The sequence below is a fragment of the Selaginella moellendorffii genome, unplaced genomic scaffold (assembly GCF_000143415.4).
Source record: "Selaginella moellendorffii unplaced genomic scaffold, v1.0 SELMOscaffold_8, whole genome shotgun sequence".
NCBI classification, from domain to species: Eukaryota; Viridiplantae; Streptophyta; class Lycopodiopsida; order Selaginellales; family Selaginellaceae; genus Selaginella; species Selaginella moellendorffii.
Window position 1 is genome coordinate 690,831 of NW_003314269.1, and position 22,191 is coordinate 713,021.

General features: G+C 45.0%; 6 protein-coding genes across 9 annotated transcripts; 4 read left to right on the plus strand and 2 right to left on the minus strand.

Annotated features, from left to right (window-relative positions):
- Positions 1-2,571: 2,571 nt before the first annotated feature.
- On the minus strand, positions 2,572-4,208 carry LOC9631693 ((+)-menthofuran synthase). Its single transcript, XM_024671988.1, has 3 exons — positions 3,867-4,208; positions 3,269-3,813; positions 2,572-3,208 (listed from the first exon to the last, which is right to left on the minus strand). Exons 1-3 carry the CDS (start codon positions 4,192-4,194, stop codon positions 2,606-2,608), a joined length of 1,476 nt encoding a protein of 491 aa, XP_024527756.1. The 5' UTR covers positions 4,195-4,208; the 3' UTR covers positions 2,572-2,605.
- Positions 4,209-4,607: 399 nt separating this feature from the next.
- LOC112345314 lies at positions 4,608-5,075 on the plus strand. The gene has a single exon (XM_024671751.1). The coding sequence runs from the start codon at positions 4,608-4,610 to the stop codon at positions 5,073-5,075; it is 468 nt and encodes a 155-aa protein (XP_024527519.1).
- Positions 5,076-8,121: 3,046 nt separating this feature from the next.
- LOC9634736 (cell division cycle 20.2, cofactor of APC complex) lies at positions 8,122-10,972 on the minus strand. Of its 2 annotated transcripts, XM_024671973.1 has the most exons (7): positions 10,381-10,972; positions 10,024-10,293; positions 9,380-9,958; positions 8,947-9,320; positions 8,835-8,896; positions 8,751-8,785; positions 8,122-8,694 (listed from the first exon to the last, which is right to left on the minus strand). In XM_024671973.1, the coding sequence occupies exons 1-4, from the start codon at positions 10,807-10,809 to the stop codon at positions 9,171-9,173; spliced, it is 1,428 nt and encodes a 475-aa protein (XP_024527741.1). In that variant the 5' UTR covers positions 10,810-10,972; the 3' UTR covers positions 8,122-8,694; positions 8,751-8,785; positions 8,835-8,896; positions 8,947-9,170. The 2 variants fall into 2 exon arrangements, with proteins under 2 accessions (XP_024527741.1, XP_002967241.1); XM_002967195.2 differs by having other exon boundaries at positions 8,122-8,785.
- A 92-nt stretch (positions 10,973-11,064) lies between these two features.
- On the plus strand, positions 11,065-14,168 carry LOC9631696. 3 transcript variants are annotated; one of them, XR_002992020.1, is made up of 12 exons: positions 11,065-11,160; positions 11,216-11,292; positions 11,354-11,450; positions 11,520-11,565; positions 11,626-11,684; positions 11,743-11,840; positions 11,892-11,919; positions 11,985-12,077; positions 12,135-12,222; positions 12,287-12,390; positions 12,441-12,520; positions 12,573-12,983. XR_002992020.1 is itself a non-coding variant. In XM_024671974.1 (10 exons), exons 4-10 carry the CDS (start codon positions 12,361-12,363, stop codon positions 14,074-14,076), a joined length of 1,380 nt encoding a protein of 459 aa, XP_024527742.1. In that variant the 5' UTR covers positions 11,888-11,919; positions 11,985-12,077; positions 12,135-12,222; positions 12,287-12,360; the 3' UTR covers positions 14,077-14,168. The 3 variants fall into 3 exon arrangements, 2 of the variants coding, with proteins under 2 accessions (XP_024527742.1, XP_024527743.1); XM_024671974.1 differs by lacking the exons at positions 11,065-11,160; positions 11,216-11,292; positions 11,354-11,450; ... (1 more) ...; positions 11,626-11,684; positions 11,743-11,840 and adding exons at positions 13,539-13,592; positions 13,655-13,786; positions 13,851-13,916; positions 13,969-14,168 and having other exon boundaries at positions 11,888-11,919; positions 12,573-13,482; XM_024671975.1 differs by lacking the exons at positions 11,065-11,160; positions 11,216-11,292; positions 11,354-11,450; ... (4 more) ...; positions 11,985-12,077; positions 12,135-12,222 and adding exons at positions 13,539-13,592; positions 13,655-13,786; positions 13,851-13,916; positions 13,969-14,168 and having other exon boundaries at positions 12,301-12,390; positions 12,466-12,520; positions 12,573-13,482.
- A 52-nt stretch (positions 14,169-14,220) lies between these two features.
- Positions 14,221-16,176, plus strand: LOC112345315 (pentatricopeptide repeat-containing protein At2g13600-like). Its single transcript, XM_024671752.1, has one exon. The coding sequence runs from the start codon at positions 14,221-14,223 to the stop codon at positions 16,174-16,176; it is 1,956 nt and encodes a 651-aa protein (XP_024527520.1).
- A 3,816-nt stretch (positions 16,177-19,992) lies between these two features.
- LOC112345316 (probable LRR receptor-like serine/threonine-protein kinase At1g34110) lies at positions 19,993-20,967 on the plus strand. The gene is made up of 2 exons (XM_024671753.1): positions 19,993-20,094; positions 20,380-20,967. The coding sequence occupies exons 1-2, from the start codon at positions 19,993-19,995 to the stop codon at positions 20,965-20,967; spliced, it is 690 nt and encodes a 229-aa protein (XP_024527521.1).
- The last annotated feature ends 1,224 nt before the right edge of the window (positions 20,968-22,191 follow it).

The following is a 22,191-nucleotide window of genomic DNA, read 5'->3' on the forward strand; positions in this document are numbered from 1 at the left end:
ATTGCAAAAAACCTTGTCTATCATCTGCTGGAAAGTTGCTGGAGTATTGTTCAAACTAAACAACATCACCAAAAACTCATATAAACCAAACAGTATACAAAAAGCAATCTTAGGAATATCTACTTTGGCCATCGGTACTTGCTAGTACCCAAAAACAATATTTAATTTGGTGAACCAATGCCTTATCCCCAAACGATCCAAGAGATCAACATTGTGAGGAAGAAGGTACACATCCAGGATCGTCACTTCGTTTAATGGACGATAATCGATACAAAAACAAATATTCCCATAAGGGTTCGTCACAAGATAAAGTTCACATGCCCAAAGATTCCACAACTTCTAAATAACTACCTTTTCCAACATCTCCTTGATGTTTGCACATAAAATTTTAATCTTTTTGGGTGACTGATGATGAATAAGAACCTTAATTGGACAAACATCCTCAATTGGAATAGGATGACATGTTGCAATTTTAACCTTAGACAATAGGTCAAATTCAAAGATATCAACATACACCTTCATGAGTCAGTTAACTGCTACATCATAAAGACTGTTGGAGGGATCGAAGAAGGAAAGAGAGGAACAAGATAGAAACTTAAGAGGAAGTAAAAGGGAGACAGAAATGATGGAAGCAGAGGTAGAAACAAAGGGACAAAAAATTACAAAAATGAGAGGAATGGAAGAAATATTAGGAAGTATGAGATAAAGGGGAGAAACCTCAAAGTCATACTTGGCATGATTGCACCGCAACCAATTTATACCAAGGATGAGGTCAAAAGCTTAACTCGGCACTACTCGCAATAACTGTAACTCAAGCTTAAGATTGCCTATACACACAACTAGGTCCGCTTTATTCTGTGCACATGCATGTGTACAACTGTTGCTCTAAAGAGTGAAAACTAGCTTTGCCACACAATGCAAATGTAGATAGCAACATATAGCAACAGGTTGAGCAATAAAAAATAACTCAAACTTATATCAACTAACATAAAGAGAATAATAGGAGACTTCTTATTATAAAAATGAGCTTGGAAAATAAACACTAAATGAACTCGTGCTGAGTTGAACCCCTTGATAATACTCCCAAAAAGAAAGATGAAGGGGTCACTAACTTATTCATGCAAGGTCCCTCCTTGTGCATCTCCTCATTTTCTAAATGCATCTCGGTGTCCAAACCTTCCATTGCAATATCACTAACAAAACATTGTTGACGCCAAAGTCTCCACCCAGGAAATAAAAGCCGCCAATCCAAAAAATATTGACAATGATGATAAGTGTGACCAACTTCATCACACGCCCAACAATGGATATCACGACCATGATCACATCCTTGCCCTTGTCCTTAAACTTAGGCAACAACAACATTAATTTCCATTGGAATAAGACCATCTCTCACAAGAAGTGGAGTTCAAGGACATGTAGTGAGAAGTGGAAGGACAATGTTTTATAACATTGTGCCAAATGAAGAGCATAATCAAGGGTGGCTAGAGCAAGTATATGTATAAGTTCTACAAGATCTTGATGAAGTGTTGGCCACATCATTTCCAGCTTGATCCGCTCCGATATATTTGGCTCTGCACAAAGCAAAAGGCTTTAGAAACAAACGCTAAACTGCATTATTGACTCAAATAGCCCTTGATGAAAACAATGTAATTGTTGAAAGGCATTATTACAATCATTAACATGTATAAATGTGCATTTAAAGATGTCTAAGAAAATACTCCAATCCTCACGAGTGGCTACACTCAAACCATTGTACTGCTGTAGTGCCGTTACTTTGAGACATGTAGGAAAGTTACACAAACGTCAAGCATCATCCTAAGAATTATATGTGGCAATCATTGTGAAATGATTGAACCAATGGTACACATCATCCCTAGAATTCCCATGGACGAACTCTAATTAAATACAAGGATTGGCAACAAAAGCAAAAAAAGTTATACCACATGCTATGAATGTTGCCATCAACTAAGTTTGGTTATTTAATTGCGATCATATAGCATTGACCAATTGCACCAACTGCTACTCTAGAGTCAAAGGAGGAGGAGATTGTTGCTTTACCATGAAGATGAATAAAGAGGAAAGAGCAAAAGAAAAGAAATGGAAAAAAGTTAAAAGGAAAAGGAGATTTAAACAATGTAAAATTTAAATCTAAACCAAAAATCCCAAATTTAATCACTCTTCAGGGACAATCAAAGTTGCCCCTCATCTCCACCAATGTCAGTGCATGGAAAGAAAATACAACAAATGTACATATCAATTAGCCCAAAAACCCTAATTTATATATAGGAGCGAATGGTCTAAATTAAAACCAATCTGATGGCTGCCAAAATCTCATTATGTTAATATTAGTATATGGCATTGTAACAATACACTTGAACCTCACAACTAAAAGATTTTAATTTTCTTTAAAACATTTAATATTTTTAAATTGATGATTAATGGAGATATAAATTGCATCATCTAACTAAAGGGACAACAATCTTGACAAAAGGAATTAATATGTATTGCAATTGAATTCCAAATATGACTTAAAGCATTCACTTTAACTAACTTATATGCAAATTATTTATAATATGATAGTTGCTCCACTGCATTATTTACTTTAAATTCTTGGTGATATAGTAAGCTCAAGAGGAACTGCTCTAGCTAGTGTCAAACCAGATCCTTCACTCATATCAAGTTCCTTGCCGCTAGGGTTCTTCCACTCAAAGCCATGCACAAGGTTGGCCAGGACGAAATGCACCACTCGCAAACCAAGCTGTATTCCAGGGCACCCTCTTCTTCCAGATCCAAAAGGGAGCATCTCAAAGTCGCGCAAGCCAACAATGTCGATGTTTCTCTCCACAAACCGCTCCGGCTTGAACTTGAGAGGCTCCTCCCAGCAGCGCTCATCCCTGGCGATCTCATAGTTATTGATGAAGACCCGTGTTCCCTCCGGAACAAAGTAGTCCATCACCTGGCAGGGCTGTGCCGCCTGGAAGATGAGTATCGCACCAGGCGGATGGAGACGAAGGGTTTCTTTCACCACTGCGCCCAGATAGACGAGTTTGTCGAGGTGGGCTTCTTCTACCTTGAGTGACGATGGCCCGACCACGCTGTGTAGCTCTTCCAGGAGCCTGGACATGACACTGGGATTGTTGATGAGCTCCGCCATCGCCCACTCGATCGTCACTGCGCTAGTGTCTGTTCCAGCACCGATCATGTCCTGCGAATAGAGATCATAACAATAGTTTCCAATGCTAATTTAACAAGATCAGGAACTCACCAGGACGATTGCCTTCATGAAGGAATCCGACTTGGAGAAGAGCTCATTTCGCAGCATTATGCTGATGAAATCGTCGCCAATATCCGCGCCTTTCCTGCGCTGCTCGTCGACCAGCCGCTGCATGTACTCGTCAACTTGCTTGTACAAGCGCTTGGCATGGGCCGCTTTTCTCAAGTCGAGCCACTGCAGCCATGGCATGATGTCTCCCACGTAAAAGTCTCCCATCGCGACGAACACCTCCTTTAGCAGGTGCTTAAACCGCAGAGCTTCCTCGTTCCTCCGGTGGCCATTCCCCACAACTTTTCGCAAGATCATGCCGTAAGTAACATCAGAGATCACCTCCGTGAGGTTAACAGTGCCCGGCATTGGACCCCTCGAGGCCTCCACAAGCTTTGCCACGGCCAGAGCCATCTCCTCGGCTCTCGCGGCTTGCGAGCGCTGGATTTGCCTCAACGTCAGTAGCTCCAGAGTGCAAAGCTTCCTCACGTTTCGCCAGTACTCGCCATATGGCGTCCATAGAATTCCATCGGCACCGAAAATCTTGCCTGGATAGATAGAACGAGCGTCGAGGGTCACAAACTCATCACTGGACACTGACCTGGTGTTAGAAAAGGCCTGGAAGAATAAGTGGAGTCGCGGACTCGGATGGCCTCTCTGGCGGCTTGGGCAGAGGAGATGACCAAGTAAGGAGAGCTCCCAAACTTGAGGGACACACAAGGGCCGTGCTCTCGAGCGATTTCCCCGAAGGCACGGTGGAGATGCTTGCCAAGAACCAGATGCAAGTGCCCGATTAGCGGGAGTGCTCTTGGCGATGGCGGCAGCGAGCATCCAGCTCCTCCAGATGGTGGGCGAAGAATCCATGATTTCACGAGGAGAGCCACGGAGAGCCCGAAGAGCACTGCAAGCGGAGCGATCCACGTCTCCATAGCTCTCGCAAATTATCAAACTCTATTAATTGACTTTGAAGACACCTGGAGTCAGTCGAGTTTTTCTCATTTTGTTCTTTTTTCTTGACCAGTAAAAGGAAAAAGTTCTAGAATGAGAGCGTTTCTTTCTGAGAAAGGTCATTTAAACCCGAATCCATTGGCGTTTATAAAAATTACATAAAATCTTTCTTGCGAGAGTTTTAGCTAGCGCTAGCGATGGAGCTCTAACAATCTCTCATGCATGGAAGAGAGAGAGAGAGAGAGAGAGAGATTAATCTTCTAAAAATTTAGTGCTAGCGATGGAAGGAATCTAGCTCTCAAAAAAAATTATGCGTAGAGAGAGAGAGTTTACCGAGTTTCTCTACCTAGGGCTTTTGCTCCTAGATCGGTCGATCAATCCATTGATCGACCCAATGGCGTCGGCGTCGTGGGCGCTGCGGCTGCGCGAGCTGAGTGAAAGGTATGGCAAGGTCGCGGTGGGCGTGCATTTCTCCGTGTCCGCCATCTCCACCGGGACCATCTACCTGGCCATCAAGAACAACGTCGATGTGGTAGCGCTCCTGGAGAAAGTGGGGCTCGTCTCCAAGAAAGCCCCCGAGGACAAACTCAGCGGCGCCGCCGGAGTGGAGCGAGTCTGGAGCGAATCCGAGGAGAGCAGCGGCAGTCCCGACATGGCCCAGAAGATCGATGATCCCAGCGACGCCGACGCCGACCCTTCTGCTCCTCCGTCCAAGGAGAAGAAGCGATCGGATGGGGCCATGGGAGCTCTGGGCCTGGCTCTTCTCTGCAACAAGGCTCTCTTTCCAGTCCGTGTTCCAATCACTGTCATGCTCACGCCGCCAGTTCATCGCCTCCTCACCCGGATCAAAGCTCGACTGTGATCCATCCCATCCTGCTGGAAAGTAGTCCACGAATCGAGGTAGCTTGAGCTCCATTTTTTTTTTTGGCTTTGCTCTCTTTGCGTCGAGTTTTCGTAGAGTCCAGTCCTTGTCCTTTACGTTCGCATATTTCCTGCTTTCTTCTTCACGGGGACTCCTGAGAAGGGATGAGCTCCATTTTTTCTTCCCTCCAGCGTCCCCAGCATTGCGTGCTTTCGCTGTTGTTTACGTTCCTTCTTCACGGGGATTGCCACTGTCGGTAAAGCTTTCTTCTTCCTGCAGCGGTCCCAACTTCTAACCACTGGTCTTGCTCTGCTTCTTCTTCGCCACCACCTGTTTCTTCTCCGCCGGTTTCACCTTGATCACGGAGTCGTAGATCTTGACAGCCGCCGGGTTCCATCCCAGCACCATCTTCCGAAAGCTCGCATTGGTGTAGTAGAACACGCCCTTCCACTTGATGTCCACGTCCTGCCTCATCAATCCGCTGAGCAAAACCAGCGCCGCCACCCGGAACCGCGGCCTCAACCGCTTCTCGAGGCTGTAGAGCATGTAAGTCGGCGACTTGAGCATCTTCTCCCGGGGCAGCTTGACGCAGTCGAGCAGAAACCTCATCTTGAGCTTGAGCGACTCGTCACCCACGCGCAGGATCCTCGGCTGCTTGCGAAACATCTCGTGGACTTGCGCAGTGGAGAAGCCAAACGCGCTCATCCTCTCCAGCCGCTCCGGGATGATCTCCATCTTCGTCAGCGCCGCGATGCTGAGCGCCGACTTGTAAGATCTGGCGCTCCTGCTCAGCCCCGCCGAGCGGAGAACGTCCTCTCTCGCCGGGAGCGTCGCGGCGGAGCGGAGAGATCCCGGGTACCAGGCCACCATCTGCGCCATCCTCTCGCCATCCAGGCCGTGGCGCTTGAACAGCGGCATGCACTCCTCCATGGTCACGTTGCTGCTCTTGAAGAACCACGGGTAGCGGAGAAGAATGCGCTCCAAGTTCTTCCCCACCACGGACCTCTCCGCCACGAACGCCAGCTTGATCTTCCACATCTCCAGGCTCAGCGTGGCGGCGCCTCTGGACTTCTGGAGCACCAGCCCGAAAGCTTTCCTGGACACCCCGAGGCTGCAAACCAGCCGCGTCTTCTCCTCGAGGTCCTCCACCGTGAGCAAGATCGGGCGCTTGGGGATGTCGCTCTTGCCGATGCCCAGCCGCCCCAGGCTCGCGATCCTGGTGGAGAGGCTGGCGGGGTCCTGCGCCACCACCTGGGGGACGATCCGGACGATCCGGTGGACTTGCTTCTCGTCGCCGAGCTCGCGGAGAATGGCCAGGATCTTGTCGAACTTGGCTTGATCGTAGGCGACCTTGAAGAGACATGGCTGTGCTCGGAATGCGTCGCTGATGTGGCGCCGCGAGAAGCCGTTCTTCACCAGGAAGATGATCACTCCCGAGAGATTGAATGCCGTGCTGCCGCTGGACTGCCCATTCTTGTCAATCCTGTCCGTGTAGAGCGACACTAGCTTGTCTAACCCGGTCTCGGCGAGGAAGCCTGGATCGACGAGGTCGTCGCTCGAGTGTGCCGCCATTTCGGACAAGAACCCTAGAGGAGGAGCGACTGACCTGCTAGAGCTGTGGATCTTGCTTGCTCCATCCCAGTTAGGGCACACACTGGATAGAATAAAATGCAATACCTGAGAAAAAAGAGAGAAAAAAAGAGAAAAGTCACCACCTTGAAATGAGAAGATTTTTTATTTCATCGAAGTTTAATTTCAATAATTTACTGTGCGTTGCATGCAACAGCACTTTATCTACTTAATAGTAGTTATAAATATGTTTATAATTTGTAAATCAAGATCAATTTTATTGCATATTAACCATTCGATGGTAGAATAAAAAAGAATATTTTAAAAAGTGTTTAGGAATGTTTATAAATTATAAACATAAAAAATTAATCTAAATAAATAACAACTGTTAAATAGTAAAATATCCTAAAATATTCAAATATATTTTAAGTATATTCATTAACATCTTTCCCCTTACAGGTTTGCACCAAAAACTTATGTTATTGTCAAATTTCGCACACCCTTTTAGGGCATATAATTTGGCACAAAGGTTTGGCAACTATGACGTATACGGAGGAAGAAAGGAAGCTGTCTCTGCATAGCGACGTGGTCGAGCTCTGCTCCCACGTCGGGAAAGAGTATGCTTCAGCAGTGTCTCGGACGCTAAACATAGGGCGCGCGTTGAGAGGTTTCCGTAGGAATCTCTATCACACCGCTTACCCAGAAAGGGATGGGAACCTATACGACCTTGTCATGCTGCTCTATGCTGGAAGCCTTCCCCTCGGAGTTTCCAGTAATGTCGTCCGGGAAATCTCTCAGAGTGTGCGTGCTGGTTCCCTCCAACACGCCTTGACGTGGTTGCGCGAACCAGGTGGGTGGTTTTTCTTTTCAGTTCCTCATTTACTCTTTTGCAAAGTTTCAGCCTCTCAGGCTCGCCGTGAGGTTGACGCACTGGCCAAGTCCGAGTATTTCCTAACACCAGACAAATCGGTAAGCGTGCGCCTATGTATCTTCGTACTTCTAATCGCCATTCTCGCAGACACTCGCGGAAAGAAACCCCTACGCCGCCTGCCAGGTTGAAGCTGGATGTCCCGAGGAGCTCCAGTTCCTCACACAGGAGCATGGATTCCAGGCCATCCTGGTGAATGCCCGGCCGGGCTTGGAGGTGGAGGACTTGAGCGAGGAAGAGATCGTACTTCTCCTGCATGCTCTACACGCAGAGAACTCTCCGTTGGCGAAGCTCATGCGGCCACTTCCTTTCCTGACGCATCAGGAGAATGTGGCTGTCGCACTGCAACACGCGCGGCTCTTCCTGCTCGGGGCTCTGCTTCCGGTTGCCTTCGCCATAGACATCACCTGTGAGTGTTGCAACACACTATTTCCTGCCTCTCAAGTGCTCCATCTCTTATTTCCTTCGTTTTTGCTACAGATGCCGATCTGAGGCACTTGGTTGGACCCTGCAACTCGTTTCCTTGTTGTCAAGCCAGCAAGTACCAGCTCATAGTAATTGGTGTTTCATTTCTTGCCTCGTTTAACATAACTCTTTTCAGCCAGCGGCAGACGAGGACGTGATCGCTAAATGGCGTTGCTGGAAAAGGCCGCTATTCCGCTGGTATGCACTCATTGTAGTTCTTGCTTTTTCCTTGATCGTGAAAATCTGCTCGGTATGCTGCAGGCTTGACAATCCTGATCGTCTACCATCAGGTATGGAGACAAACCTGAGATTGACAACGATAAGTAGCCATCTGCTGGCGAAGAAGGAACCGAGCATGGTTGTCGTCCATGAGACGAGTACCGGGTGTCCAGCGGAAGCACCATTGTTTGTGCGGCAGCTACTACGCCTGCGGTCACCACACTGCTTTGATCCGACGAGAGAGGAGCCCCGTGACTGGAGAGAATGGAACAGTATCCTGGTTCACACCCAGGAAGAGGAAGAGGAGGGCCACGGTGATGCACTTGACCAGGCCACGTATGCCGAGTGGGAGTTTGGAGAGTCCGAGGAGATGTTTGCGTTGCTCACAAGGCTCTAAGGAAGTTCTCTCCATCTCTCTCCACAAACTGCGTCTGGACCCTGTGTAGTTGCTCTTAGCGAGAAAAAAAAACGTGGAACAACATGAAAGGAATGACCTGGTGGTGTTTGGGGTGGGGACGAGCGCTGCGACCTGCAAAATGAGAATTGTTTGACGATTTTTCTAAGTTGGCCAGAGTTACCTGATCTTATTATCATCATTAGAGCTGGGCAGCCTATCTCCTATGGTAGTTCATGGCTCGTCCTGCAAAACTTATCTTAGAACAAATCCACCAGAAACAGTAATTCTCAAACCTGTGTTTTTTGAAAATTGCATGTTTCTCCATGCGCAGAACTGTAAAAAGAAAAATAGAAAAACAGAAAACACTCACAGAGAAGTATTAGAACCGATGGCGTCGAGGAACGCCATTTTGCCACGATCGCGCTGGTTCGCGATCATGGACTTCCTAACCTAAGACATGGATGCATCATACATACAAGCTCCGGAAGCAATGCAAACTTACAAGAAATCAATACGCTTACCGAATACAGCGACTGTTCAAGGCACTGTATGTTTCCCTTGCCTTCGTTCGAACCGCTGCTTTCGCTGTGTCGGGATTGCCAAAGACTTGCCAGAACCTGAGTGTTTCGTCTCCAGCGGCAGAAGCAACTGTGTAGCCATCAGGACTCTGCAACGAACACAGCGTGGTTAGATACCAGCTGATGGAAACCAAGCAAGAACATCTACCTGCGCCAAGTGCAAGACTCTGGATGTGTGACCGGTAAGTTCCGCCATCTTCACCATAGACGGGTACTTCCACAAGATCAACTGGTTCTGGCTGAATCCATGCGAACTTAGCAGCTCTCTCTCATGCTTGCTCCACTGCAACGCGCACACCTGAGAGCCCGTGTCGACGCTTTGGATGCAAGCTCCAGTGTGCGTGTTCCAGAATTTGATGCATCGGTCTGCAGTGCCACCCCCGGAGGCCAAGAGATTGCTCTGGAAAGGACACCAGGCAAGGGCTTTGACAGCCGCTTGATGCTCGTCCAGACGATGCAGATACGAGCTTGTACCACCGGAAACAGCAGCGGCGGCATCCCAGACGTGAAGAAGGTTGTCATTACCACCGCTAGCCAGCTGCTGTCCAGAAGGCGACCACTTCAAGCCGCAAACTTCCTGCTGGTGTGCTACCATCTTGCCAGTTACGTGCTCACGGATGCGAACGTCATGGTTGAAGATAACGTTGTCACGACCCCCGGTACTGAGAATCGGACCATTCCAGGCCAGGCTTCCAACTCGAGCAGAGTGGGCCTTGAGAGATCGCACCTGTGTGGCACCGCAAGCTTTTTTAGTTCCTGAGATCCAAGACACAATCCTACACTTCACTGTACCTGGCGAAGAGACAATGAATCCCAGAGCTGCACGTCCGCATTGCTAAGGCCGACAGAGATATGCTTGCCGTCGGGCGCCCAAGCAACGCTAGTCACGGGACCGTCCTCCTCGTTTGCTTGCATGAGCTCTTCGATGTTACCCGTGCTCGCGTTCCAGAGGTAGACGGTGTGTCCGAGAGCGACCGCGACCACGTTGTTTGATCCCCAGTCGAGCAAGTTGAGGTAGTAGTCGTCTAGAATCTCGGGTGCGTCGAGAGTTCTCTCTGGAGCCTGAAAGAAGAAAACAAGTGTGAGAAGAGAAGATTTCTAAACCCAAGAACAAATGGATGGAAGAAAGAAAGAGGAGAGGAAACATACCTGGGGAATGTGTCTAAACATCTTGCGAGGCCTGGAAGCGCCCGGAGCCGTGTTCTCGCTGTACAAGAGCCTGGATTCCTTGTCAAATCCCTCGGGAGGCGGCGGAGGCCTGTTCTTGAAGGCAAGAATCCGGCTCTCCTTGTGGAGGATGTTGGCGTCTTTCAAGAGATTCTCGGCGAGCTGCTTCTTGTACTCTTCCTGGCAGCAATCGTACCTCAGATGCTGCTGCTGTTGCTGCTGCTGCTGAGAATGCGAGTTCTCCTTGCCGAGCACGAGCATATTTGCGACATCGAAATTCATGGCGCTGCGATCTGGGATGAATCGATCGCTCTGGAGCTGGAGCTTCCCCGGCGTCTTCCTCGGCGGATTCGAGATGAGGCACGGGGCTCTGCCGGGAGTAGAGCAAGTCGCCGTGCCCTGGGCTGCCATCAACACACAAAAGAAACCAAAATTTTCGAGCAAGAAGCACACAAACAAGAAGAATGCGAGCTAGAAAGTTCTACTCTACTGATCTCTAGCTATGAGCGCGCTTGGACTTCGTGGAGAGAGGGCCGCGCGGTTCGCAAAATCGATCGCTTTGCTTCTCTAGAGATTTAGGGCTCTTGATTATAACCCCGGCTCCTCTATCAACGGTCCGATTTTCCAACGGGTCTATGGATGGTTAGGGCTCCTGGCCAAAGGTCACTGGGGTTTATTGGGGCTTTGGATCGATCGCGCTGGCCGCCGCTTTCTCTAGGAATGATCGAGAATGTCGCTTGAAGCAACGATAGATCGTCAATGGTGAGACTCTTTGACTCGATCGCTCTAGAGGAAATGCTGAGTTTGTATGAACTAGGCTTCTCTATTGCAAGACGAATGGCGTGGATTGGCGCATTTTAGAACAGAGAGCCGCCGCAGGGTCTTCAAGAAGACGTGAGTTACTCGCCTTTTTTTCTGCTTGTATGCTCGAGCTTTGTTTTAATTTTGCCAACAGTCCTGAGGAGCGGACTGCTAGCGAGCTCTATGTTTTGGAAGAAGTTTTCTCGGATATCAAGCTCATCAGCAATCTCCCATTTTCTAAACGACTTGAGGCAAGCGTTTAGAAGCCATTTTCTTGGAGATTGACTGTTTTTTTTTTTTTTTGGTTTTTCTTTGTCTAGATTTGTAAATTTATCCATTACGAGGATGTTCCCGAGTGCACACCTGGTAATTTGTGAAGTGTGCTAGTCTCCTGCTGAGCTCTTCACCCGAGTTTTTCACTTGCAGTGTATCGCGAAGGGGACGAGGGCAACAACTTCTATGTGATTTTTACTGGCTCAGTGAAGGTAAGAGGGGAGCCCGTGGATATTGAGCTTTGTCAGTGACTTCATTCTGGTTTTGTAGGTGACAGCTACGTTTGGAAGAAAGGAAAAGTTGCTGAATGCTCTCTATGCTGGAGACTACTTTGGAGAGGCAGCGTTTCTGCACGAACATTACCGAAGGTTTGCTATGGAACTTATTGAAGCCATTCCTTACGTTCTTTTGTCAAGCAGGAGGGAAACGGTGTCGACACTCAGGCGGGTATGCCTTTATAGATTTCTTGGAAAGCTTTTGTGTTGAGGCCTTTTATTATTTGTTTCTGCAAGTGCGAGCTTTTGGTTTTGAGAAAGGCAGACTACGAGGCAGCTCTAAAGACAGACATAACTGAAGAAGTGCGAGATAACTTCAAGGCGTTGCAAGTAAGCATGAACTTTGTTCGCAGAAATTAGAAGCACAACATTCCTTCCTTTTTTCAGAATGTAAACGTCCTGCAAAAGATTGCAAAGGGTGGCATGTATCGTCTAGCAAGCCTCTTGACGTCTCGGAGCTATCCGAAAAACAGAGGTACTTTTTATCACCTCTTATATCTGGAAGTGATAACAACAGAGTTTATATTGGATGATAACAGGCAAAACCAAATGAACACAGTTTATGGATTGATTTTTTGCAGTCATAACTTTCCAGGGCGACGAAGCTCGTGAGATGTACTTCATCAAGAGCGGAGAGTGCCGTGTAAGCTCATCCCGGGGTTTCGTTTTGGTTGTCTAATTAATAGTCTTCAGGTTGTTATGCATGTTGCGACTCCAGGCGATGCGTCTCCTCGTTCTCTTCCTCGAGCTGCCTCAAGTTTATGCCAGTACAGGTAAACCTTGGCTTTGCTACGTAGCACCCGGCGATTTGACCTTGCTTCTCAGGCCTACCACGCACGATCATTGCAAACAAAAAGTGAAGGAGCTCCAAAAACACTGGGGACATCCACATTTTATGACTCGGCCATTGTCTTGCCCGACAAGTCGAAGCCAGTCCGTTCCTCCAATTTCGTTTAGTCCACCAGTGATCTACGAGTATGAGTCGAGCAACATGGCCTCCACAAAACCAGTTGCCGTGACGGTTCAGGGAAGGCCTTCGTCAGCACCGGAGGCACGAGTTACTTTCAAAGACACCAGTGCCGAGAGCAAGCTTTTGTCGGCTCCAAGGGATTTTGACGTATCCAGCAGGCGTGAAGCCACACCAGAACAGGATGTTGTAGGGCGCAGTGTCTCAGCACAGGGACACCAGCGTCAAAGTCGGCTAAAGAGCGAGAAGCAGCAAATGCATCCGAGGCAGAAGAAGGCGCTACCTTTTCTTCCAAGCACCATCAAGCAGTCATACTTGGAACAGGAACAGGAGAATGCTCAGGAAACTTCTGGCCGTTTGAAGTCCATCAGGTTCTCACGCAAATCTAGGCCGCTGTCTCAAATGTCACTGCGGTCTTATAAGTCTAGGAAGGGGAGTAAAGAAGGCCAGACCAACACGGAATACTCCTTAGAGTCCCTTCTCAAGGAGATCAATCACAAGTTTAGTGATGAGTCCATCCAGGACCTGGAGTTTTCGGACAAGGAGGCCATGCTATGGGGAATGGGAACGGCAGACACTGGTTTGCTGCGTGGAGACGTGAGCGACCCTATGAATTACCAGAATAAGTTTGAGGTGTGGGTAAGAACAGTGATATCCAGAGAGAAGAAGTTGCGGGCAATCGAAGAAAACTCGGAAGATGGACTGTCGGCGAGTTTTCGGTCTAGTGAGAACACTGGGACCGAGACTGAGATCGATAAACTCTTCAAGGTATGGTCATACTTTTCAAGCTTTTTATTTGGAAGATGAAGGTTTGTGTTTTGTAGACGGGAACGATATTGGATGTAGGTGGACTTCACGCTGGAGAGTACTTCGGAGAGGTATTCATAGTCGAAGTTTGTTCTTCTTTTTGGGAAGTTTCTTACTTTCTTAAGAAATCCAGGCTGGTCTTCTAAGCAAAGCTACAAGGGCGGCCAGCATTCTTAGTGTTACAGACGTGGAGGTTTTGGTTCTCACAAACTCGGATTTTAGTCGTCGCTTGGACCAAGACATCATTGATTGTCTCTGTGCGGCCGTAAGTTTGATCTCCTTTTTCATTCCTATTGCTGGTTTCAACTTTTTTTTTTCTCTCTTCTCAGAACTACAAGAAGGCCAGCTTTATGCTTGAACAATTCTATAAAACGCATCGGTGGGAGTTGGTTAAGGTGTGCTTAAGTTTTCTCTCTTCCCATGAAGTTTTTCTTTTGTTCTTGGCAGAAAAGAGTAATGAAAGATGCGCTCATGGGAAAAAAGGAAAGGTTTCCAAATCGTTTCTACCACGACATGAGCGACGCGATTCGAAGAAAGGGCATGAGAATCGAGTAGTTCTTGATTTTTTGGAAACTCAGTGGTGCTGGTCCTTTTAATTTTTTTTTTATGTTTATAAAGGTCGTTGACCGTATGGTTGACCAGGTCAATTGGCTATGAATGAATGTGGCGCGCAGGAGGACAAGCAGCCGCGATGCTCGGATGGTGGAGCTGGGATCGATGGCCCTGGAGGAGCTCGAAAGGAGCAATGTGATAAGCTGGGCGAGAGCTCCACCAAGAACAGCAACAAGACCTGGTGGAGCTCTTTTGTGGGGTCGCGAGGAGCTCCAGCGGGCATTGGATCGAGTGGAGCAGCTGGGGGGAATCCACCACATCTCTCTCTCTGTATTTGCAGCGCTCCTCCGCCAGTGCGGGAACGTGAGAGCCTTGAACGAAGGCCGAAGAGTTCACGCTTCACTGGCTATGGTAGCGGCGGATTCGAGCTCGGCCTTCTGGGCGAATCTTCTCATCCAAATGTATGGGAAATGTGGATCCAGCGAGGATGCGCGGGATGTTTTTGACAAGCTAGGCAATCTTCGCAACTCTTACTCGTGGACCATTCTTCTCACTGCATATACCCAAACCGGGCATTTATTAGAGGCGAACTTTGTGTATGAAAGAATGCCTTGTTTTAACGTAGTTGCATGGACGATTTTAATCACTGCAAACGCCAAGCACGGTAACGTAATCGATGCAAAGAAAATCTTCGACGCCATGCACGAAAGGAATCTTGTTTCCTGGAACGCATTGCTAACCGCATATGCCCAAAAAGGATATCGAAAAGAGGCAGTGAGGATGTTCTCTAAGCTGGATCAAGAGGGAGAAAGGCCCAACGAGATTACTCTCACCAGCGTTCTCGAGGCCTGTTCGGATCCACGCACCATATATCTTGGAAGAACCCTCCATAGCATTGTCTCTGGAGACGAGGAGCTTAGCAAGAGCGTGGTGGTGTCCACGGCACTCGTGAACATGTACGCACAGTGCGGTCGATCGATCGAAGCCCGCAGTGTTTTCGACACGATGGCGACCAGGAACTCCGTCACTTGGACGTCAATGATCTCCGCCTATGCTCGAAACGGTCAGAGCTCGCAAGCACTGCTCATGCTCGAGCTCATGGACGTGGAAGGGATCGAGGCAAGCGACGCTACTTTCGTGTGTGCCATTCACGCTTGTGCGAACTTACGAGATCTCTCCATCGCCCTCGTCGTCCACGACGCGATGAAAACCTCTGGAAGCTCACACTTGCACGACCTCAAGGTGGAAAATGCCATAGTCGACATGTATTCGAAGTGCGGCAGCCTCGATCTCACACAAGAGATGTTTGATGCCATGGGCGATAGAAATGTGATCTCCTGGAGTGCTCTCATCGCTGCCTACGCACAGAGCGATCGATCCATCTACGACGCGCACCACGCAATCCGGCTCTTCTTGCAAATGGATCTTGAAGGGATGGATCCCAACGAGGTAACGTCGGTGGCAGCATTGGATGCTTGCTCCAAGCTTGCATCGGTGGAGCTCGGGAAGACCATCCATGCAAACATCATCGTCCATGATGTGGTGGTGGCAACTGCGCTCGTCAACATGTACGCTAAGTGTGGGACTCTCCACGAAGCTTGCAAAGTTTTCTTGTCGTTTCCACAGCAAGAACACGATACCATTCTTTGCAATGCAATGCTCACGGCCTTTGTCCACAATGGCTGCGAGAAGCTGGCGATTGAAACCTTTCGATCCAATCTGGAGCTCCAGGGAATCCGACCCACTTCCGTGACCTTCATTGCCGTGCTCCTGGCCTGTGCTCGAGCTGGCCTTGTGGGAGATGGATGGAGCTACTTTGTTTCGCTAAAATGTGACTATGGGATCATTCCCAGCGTGTTTCATTATGAGTGCATGTTGGATCTTCTGGGACGAGCTGGGCTTGTGTGTGATGCCGAGGAACTTACGAACAATATGCCCATGGTTCCAGACTCCACAGCATGGTTGAGTGTTTTATCCTCGGCTTGTAGGAGTGATCCAAATGTTGCAGACAGAGTTTTTCAAAATGTGGATCTCGACGATCCTGTAGCTTATGTTCTTCTGGCAAACACTTGGAGGAACACCTCAGGAAACCTTGAGGATTGAGAAAACTTTTCATAGTGCAGCTATAGTGGGGGTATAGATTTGACTAGACAAGTAGGCAACCTGTCAATAGAATCTAGCACCACCTATTAATTTTTACTTCAAGAAGGGTCTCAAACAAAGTTGTTCTGGAAAGTAGACTTGGATAGATCTCTTCCAAATCCAAAGTTACCTTCTTCAAGTGTGGAAGATAGAACATTCACATATTGTGTAGTCTTTCTAGGATGTTATCCAAGTTTATATCTCCATCAAACTGTAAATTACTAAATTTTCTAATCATTTCATTCATAAACTCAGTCTTCATCCCAACTTAGGGTACTCTAGTTAAAATGTTTCACATATTTACTTTAACCACATGACTAAAATGAGGTTTTGATGAGTTATATAAAGGATTTAAGGAGGTAATGAAGTTTTGATGAGCCATATAAAGGATCTAAGGAGGTAATGCCACCCATGGAGCATCAAACATTTGATTTTCTAAAGAGGGCTGGCTTCACAAAGTCACCTTAATGTTTATATTATGACTCACCACAACTTTCTTTGGTCACTTTGGTAAATTTCATGTGGTGTAATTCCTTTAGCTAATTAATAGAGTTGGGTTTAAGTATGTAATCAAATGATTTGATTTAATGTAATCTTTTAGATTTAAATTCCCCGAGATGTCACCCCCAATAACACTTAACTTAAAATATCCTAAAACCTTTAATTTCAAACATCCTAAAATCTTTAACTGATTGAAAAAGAAAATATAGGCCCTTTCCTTTTATATTTTAACTCCTATAAAAAAATCATTTTAGACTTTCACCCCACTCTTGGATATATTTAGCTCTTGGATATGTTTGATACTTTAGACACTTGGTTTTTAAATCTTTAGGTTCTAAGACTTTAGTCTTGACATTCTACATATCATGACACTTGCTACATACATACTTTTATCTTTTTCTAGAGACTTGCTTATCTATTGCTTTATGCTTGTTCTTTGAGTGCTTTTTTTGGAGTTTCACTCCTGCTCTAGACTTTTTAAATTAGACTTTTTAGTCTAAACTTGTTATATTTATTAAACTTCCATTTCAGCCACTGTTATATGGTATATTCTTAACTTCATTTTTTAGACTTAGGGATTTGTGCATAAATAAAGTTTAATATCCTCATCAAATGAAATTTTATTTTTGGAAGTAACCTTATCATGGATTACTATTTTCTTTTTGGCACAAAGCCACTATTTGTGAAGTTTAACACCAAAGACTCATTATACTTTGCACATCCTTTAAGGGGCATGGATCCTCCTACTTATACACTCAACACCTCACTTGTGAGTGTTTCCCTTCTCTACTGGTTTAAATCCACTAGAAATACTTAAGTTTATTATTCACTCTAGAGTAGTTTCAAACTATATCAACATAAAAATCACCTTTTGGATTTTTGATCTTTCACTTATTTTAATTTCCTAGATGTCCTTACATCTCCCTATACACATGTATCATCCCAAGAAATTTTTTTTAAGGACCTCTTTTTTATTGGGTACCAATTTAGTCTAACTTTCTAAGAAGTTTTCTCCTTTAGATTTATCCTTAGTTCAACCTTATCAACTTTGATGCTTTCACACTTATTTTCCCTATCTGCCTAAGATGCTTCTATTTGATCATTTGATTGCATAATTAAAATTTATCTCAATTTTATATTTCTACCCATTTGTCAAACTACTTAGTGTTATCACTTCTTTGATCAATAATTTCTACTAGGGTTAGTCATAGGTCTATCATTTTATTATGCCATGTCACCTTTTGAAGTTTTTACCTTTTCCCAATTTCAAGCACTCCCCTTGGAAATCTGTACCTTTTTTTTATATATCTATTGTACTAATTTGTAAATATATTATACAATTGGTAAATAAGTTATAGTGTTGTGGGAAAGACATTTATGTGAAATAGGCTGATAAAAGACTAGTAGAGAAAAAGATTAATGACCTATAATGGATTTATAAAAAAGGAAAAAAACTTTTAAAATGATTCATAATAGAGGGAAGGTCCATAAATACCCTTTTTCAATTGGTTAAAAAGGTTTTAAAATACTTAAGGTTAAGTGTCATTAGGTTTGAATATAACTAGGCTAAGAAACCACAAAAAAGATATATATTTCCAAGGGAAGGAAACCACCAATATGTGAGAAAAGTTATAGATTTCCAAAGGAAAGAAACCACTAAAGGGTGAGTGCTTAGACAACCTAACATATTTATCAATTATATAACATGTTTACCAATCGTAATAATATTATTCCAAAACCTTAATTGCTAAATATCAATCTCAATAGTGTGATTCTTTTAGCTAATTAACAAATTATTAAATGTCAATCTCAATATATGGTATGGTTCTTCTAGCCAATCAATAGAGTTGGATTTGAGACCACTCTTATACTAAATATAAGTTTATAAATTTAAACTTTTTGGAATGTCATTCATTTAAGAACTATTGAACCCCAAAAACACTTAACCTTAAATATTTTAAAACTTTTAATCAATTAAAAATGGGGGTACACTCTTATTCACAATCTTTTCCTTAACCTCAATACACTATCTCTCAAGTTCTCTTTGATTACTTAGTTAAATATGTTATGTTTTCATAAAAAACACACTAATTGTGACAATAACTCTAGAGCATCTCTCACTTGGCGTGTTTGGCTAAACACTCTTTATTAAGAGTCTATGACCATAAAATATATAAATATTCTCATATTCCAAACTATCACTATACCCTAATGTCTATAAAACACAAATCCCTAAATTCCAAAGTTAATCTAAAGATGTATCATGTGACAATAACCAAAATAAAAATTCATCAAGTGTAACATGTTTGGACTAAAAGTGTAATCTCTTGAATTTAGATTTATTAATAGGTCACTCAGGCCTAGTATTATTCAAACCTAATGACATTTAACTCTGAATACCTTAAAGCTTTAACCAATTGAAAAAAAGGATACACTTTTGTTCATGGGTCATTCCTTTTATCTTTGAACTTTTATAGATCATTTTTTGAATTATTCTCTTTGGCTACTTATAATTCACTATGCTTCTTTATAAATTCACATTCTCGTGAACGAAAGCTAAGAGCCACAACTTTTTCAAGAGCTTTACTCTCTTGATACTCTACCCCTCAAGTTGAGCCTAACAAGACTAAACTAGACTACCAAATGTAAATCTTATCATATGGTGTAATTCCTTATAAGAATGATCAAACTAAGTGCATAAAGTGTTGTATATATCTAAAGCTAAATATATCTAGAACCAGGTATATTAGATATTCGAGGCTAGGTTATCCCAAACTCTAGGGGGTTTGGTATGTCCTTAAAGAATAGTAAAAGAAGGACTTAATGTGACTAAGGAAAATTATATTTATATGGTGGTGATGATATAAATATTATGGAGTCTAACACTAAAGAAAACATGAATGGAAACATCTAGTGAAGTGTGTAAAAGTTCATTTTACCTCTTTTAGGAAATCGAATGGTCAATACTCCTAATTCAAATATGAGTGGCAATACCTGTTTTGCATGGCTCAACAAAACCTCACTCTAGCCATATGGTTGAGGCACTTTAGTGGTGAAGGTGGTGGGAATATTTATAAAGCTCATATTGGGCTGTAGTGTTTTGAAATGTCATCCCACTTTTTAAAAGATTGGATGGTCAATGTTTCCAATCCAAATATAAATAGCATTAACTACTTGGATACTTTGTGTGACTCAAATTTGAGCTTTAATAGTTCCTGGGAAATCACTCCAGCCTAAAGTTTGGAAAGTCTGGACCTCAATACAAGCTTCTTAACAATGGCCAGATTTCCAAAGTTTAGCTCTATGCTGCGATTGCTCAACTTGTCCATCAACAGCTTGACTGGGAGCGTCTCCATCAGTGGTAACCTGGGACTGGAGGCACTGGACCTATCACACAACAGACTCAGCAACTCCATTCCAGAAACTTTTGGGGAGATGACAAACCCTGGACATATCCTATAACAGGTTTAGAAGAGATCTACCTGATATTTGGAGCAAGAACTTGGAGCTCAAGTCCTTGCATATTCGCTCTAGGGTGATTTGCCACCAAGCTTGTGAATTTTACGCGCTGGATACAACTTGCTCTCCGGGCCACTGGAAGACTTTGCAAGCATCGAGGGTTTGTGTCTCGGGCTAAACAGGTTTAATGGAACGATCCTGAAGTTCCTGGTCCTCACGGGGAATCTTTTTAGTGGTGCCATACCTCCGGAGCTTGAGAACTGCTCAAACATTAGAGGCATATCGCTCGACAGCAACTACTTGACAGGAACCATCCCAGGCGAACTCTCAGATCTTGTGCATCTCCAGTACTTACTTCCCATGGGGAATCGTTTTAGTGGCACCATACCTCCGGAGCTTGGAAACTGCTCGAACATCAGAGGTATATTGCTCGATGGCAATGACTTGACTGGAACCATCCCAGGCAAGCTCTCAAACCTCTCGCATCTCCAGCAGCTAGTTCTCAACAGCAACGACATCGGTGGGGCGCTCCCTCCTGGACTCTCCAACTGCATGGAGCTCATCGCTCTTTGGCTGCAGCAGAACAGGCTCTCTGGAAATTCAATCCCGGCCTCCTACGGCAAGATGACCTTGCTGATTTTCCTCGACGTTGAATCGAACAACCTCTCTAGAGAAGTCCCAGCCATGCTGCAAAACGTCTCGACTTTGCAGTTCCCCTCTCAAACAACAGCTTTAGTGGCTCAAACTGGCCTCCCTTGCCTCACGAACTTACGAGCTGGATTTCTTGGATAACAGGTTCTTGGGAGAGATGCCAGTAAGCATTGGCTGACTGTTTGCCAGTGTCCAGCTTTACCAAGAGAGCAAAACGGGTTCAGTTGGGGATTATTATGCAAGGACTTGTCTATAAAAGCTTCGCCTACCCGACATCCATAAACTTCTCCTCTAAACAATTGACTGGAAGCATTCCGGTGGCCATTGGCGACCTCTACAATCTCTAACTGCTGGACTTGAGCCATAACCACCTAACAGGTCCCATTCCCGAGTCCCTGGGGATGGCAAGGAATCTCTCTAGGGTGGCGCTCGCAAGCAATCGTCTCAATGGCTCCATACCATCGTCTGTGGCGGACCTATCATTTCTCACCATCTTCGATGTCTCCAACAACAGACAGATACCTGACAGCCCACAACTCTTGTCCATAGACGCAGCTCTCTTCGCTGAGAACCAGCTCTGTGCCTTACCACTGACCAACACCTATTTGAGCACAGCTACACCATTGCATAGGCCTACAAGAGATAGACAAGGTGGTAGCAAACAAGACCAAAGAGATGTGGCAACACTTGTTAGTGTCGCCATCTTCATGGCAGCCTTTTTCTATGCTTTCTTGTGGACCTTCTTGTTTACTCGTCCATTTTGCTGTTCTCACAATCCATCTTTACCAAGCAATGACCATCAACGAAGATTAAGATGAATCCTTGATCCCACCTTCAAGGGTGGTCCTCAAGTTGGTGTTTAATCTCTTCGAGTTCCTTTTCGTTTAACCGATAAGAGGGACAAACCACTACCTTAACACCCTCAATTAGCTCGATCTTATGTTTTATTGGTCGTGAAGGGGGTAACCCCGCCGATAACTCCTTTAGCATGGTATCTTGAAATTGGTATAACACCTACTAAATCACTAAAGGTACTTCTTTTGTTCCTATCTTTTTATCACTCTTTATTAACAGTAAGCATAAAAATGTTGCCTTGGTTCCTTTAATGAATTATCCTATTGTGAATACCAAGTTCAAGCAAGAGTCTTTGGCCTTACATTACTTTACCTTTAAATCCTTGGCTTCCACCCTGGATTGTTCTCCTTTGGTATTTGTCAGTATCACAAAGAATCTTATCCATGCAAGGCTACAATGAACTGATTGAACCAATCCATCTTGAAGATCACATCAAATCCCACCACGTCTAACATAGTGAAATTCATGTCTATTTTCTATATCTTTACTTCAAATTTTTCTTGTCGAAGT

Bases quoted from the DNA above. Each gene is read 5' to 3' on its own strand.
- LOC9634736 (XM_024671973.1), bottom strand. From the start codon at position 10,809: ATGGCAGCCCAGGGCACGGCGACTTGCTCTACTCCCGGCAGAGCCCCG. The intron at 10,294-10,380 runs GTATGTTTCCTC...TTCTTCTTTCAG, and splicing joins TGTTTAGACACATTCCCCAG to GCTCCAGAGAGAACTCTCGA. The intron at 9,959-10,023 runs GTACAGTGAAGT...GGTGCCACACAG, and splicing joins ATTCATTGTCTCTTCGCCAG to GTGCGATCTCTCAAGGCCCA.
- LOC112345316 (XM_024671753.1), top strand. From the start codon at position 19,993: ATGGCCAGATTTCCAAAGTTTAGCTCTATGCTGCGATTGCTCAACTTG. The intron at 20,095-20,379 runs GCACTGGACCTA...ACGATCCTGAAG, and splicing joins GTGGTAACCTGGGACTGGAG to TTCCTGGTCCTCACGGGGAA.
- LOC9631693 (XM_024671988.1), bottom strand. From the start codon at position 4,194: ATGGAGACGTGGATCGCTCCGCTTGCAGTGCTCTTCGGGCTCTCCGTG. The intron at 3,814-3,866 runs GTCAGTGTCCAG...CTATCTATCCAG, and splicing joins CAGGCCTTTTCTAACACCAG to GCAAGATTTTCGGTGCCGAT. The intron at 3,209-3,268 runs GTGAGTTCCTGA...CTCTATTCGCAG, and splicing joins TCATGAAGGCAATCGTCCTG to GACATGATCGGTGCTGGAAC.
- LOC9631696 (XM_024671974.1), top strand. From the start codon at position 12,361: ATGTACTTCATCAAGAGCGGAGAGTGCCGT. The intron at 13,483-13,538 runs GTATGGTCATAC...TGTGTTTTGTAG, and splicing joins AGATCGATAAACTCTTCAAG to ACGGGAACGATATTGGATGT. The intron at 13,917-13,968 runs GTGTGCTTAAGT...TGTTCTTGGCAG, and splicing joins ATCGGTGGGAGTTGGTTAAG to AAAAGAGTAATGAAAGATGC.
- LOC112345315 (XM_024671752.1), top strand. From the start codon at position 14,221: ATGGTGGAGCTGGGATCGATGGCCCTGGAGGAGCTCGAAAGGAGCAAT.
- LOC112345314 (XM_024671751.1), top strand. From the start codon at position 4,608: ATGGCGTCGGCGTCGTGGGCGCTGCGGCTGCGCGAGCTGAGTGAAAGG.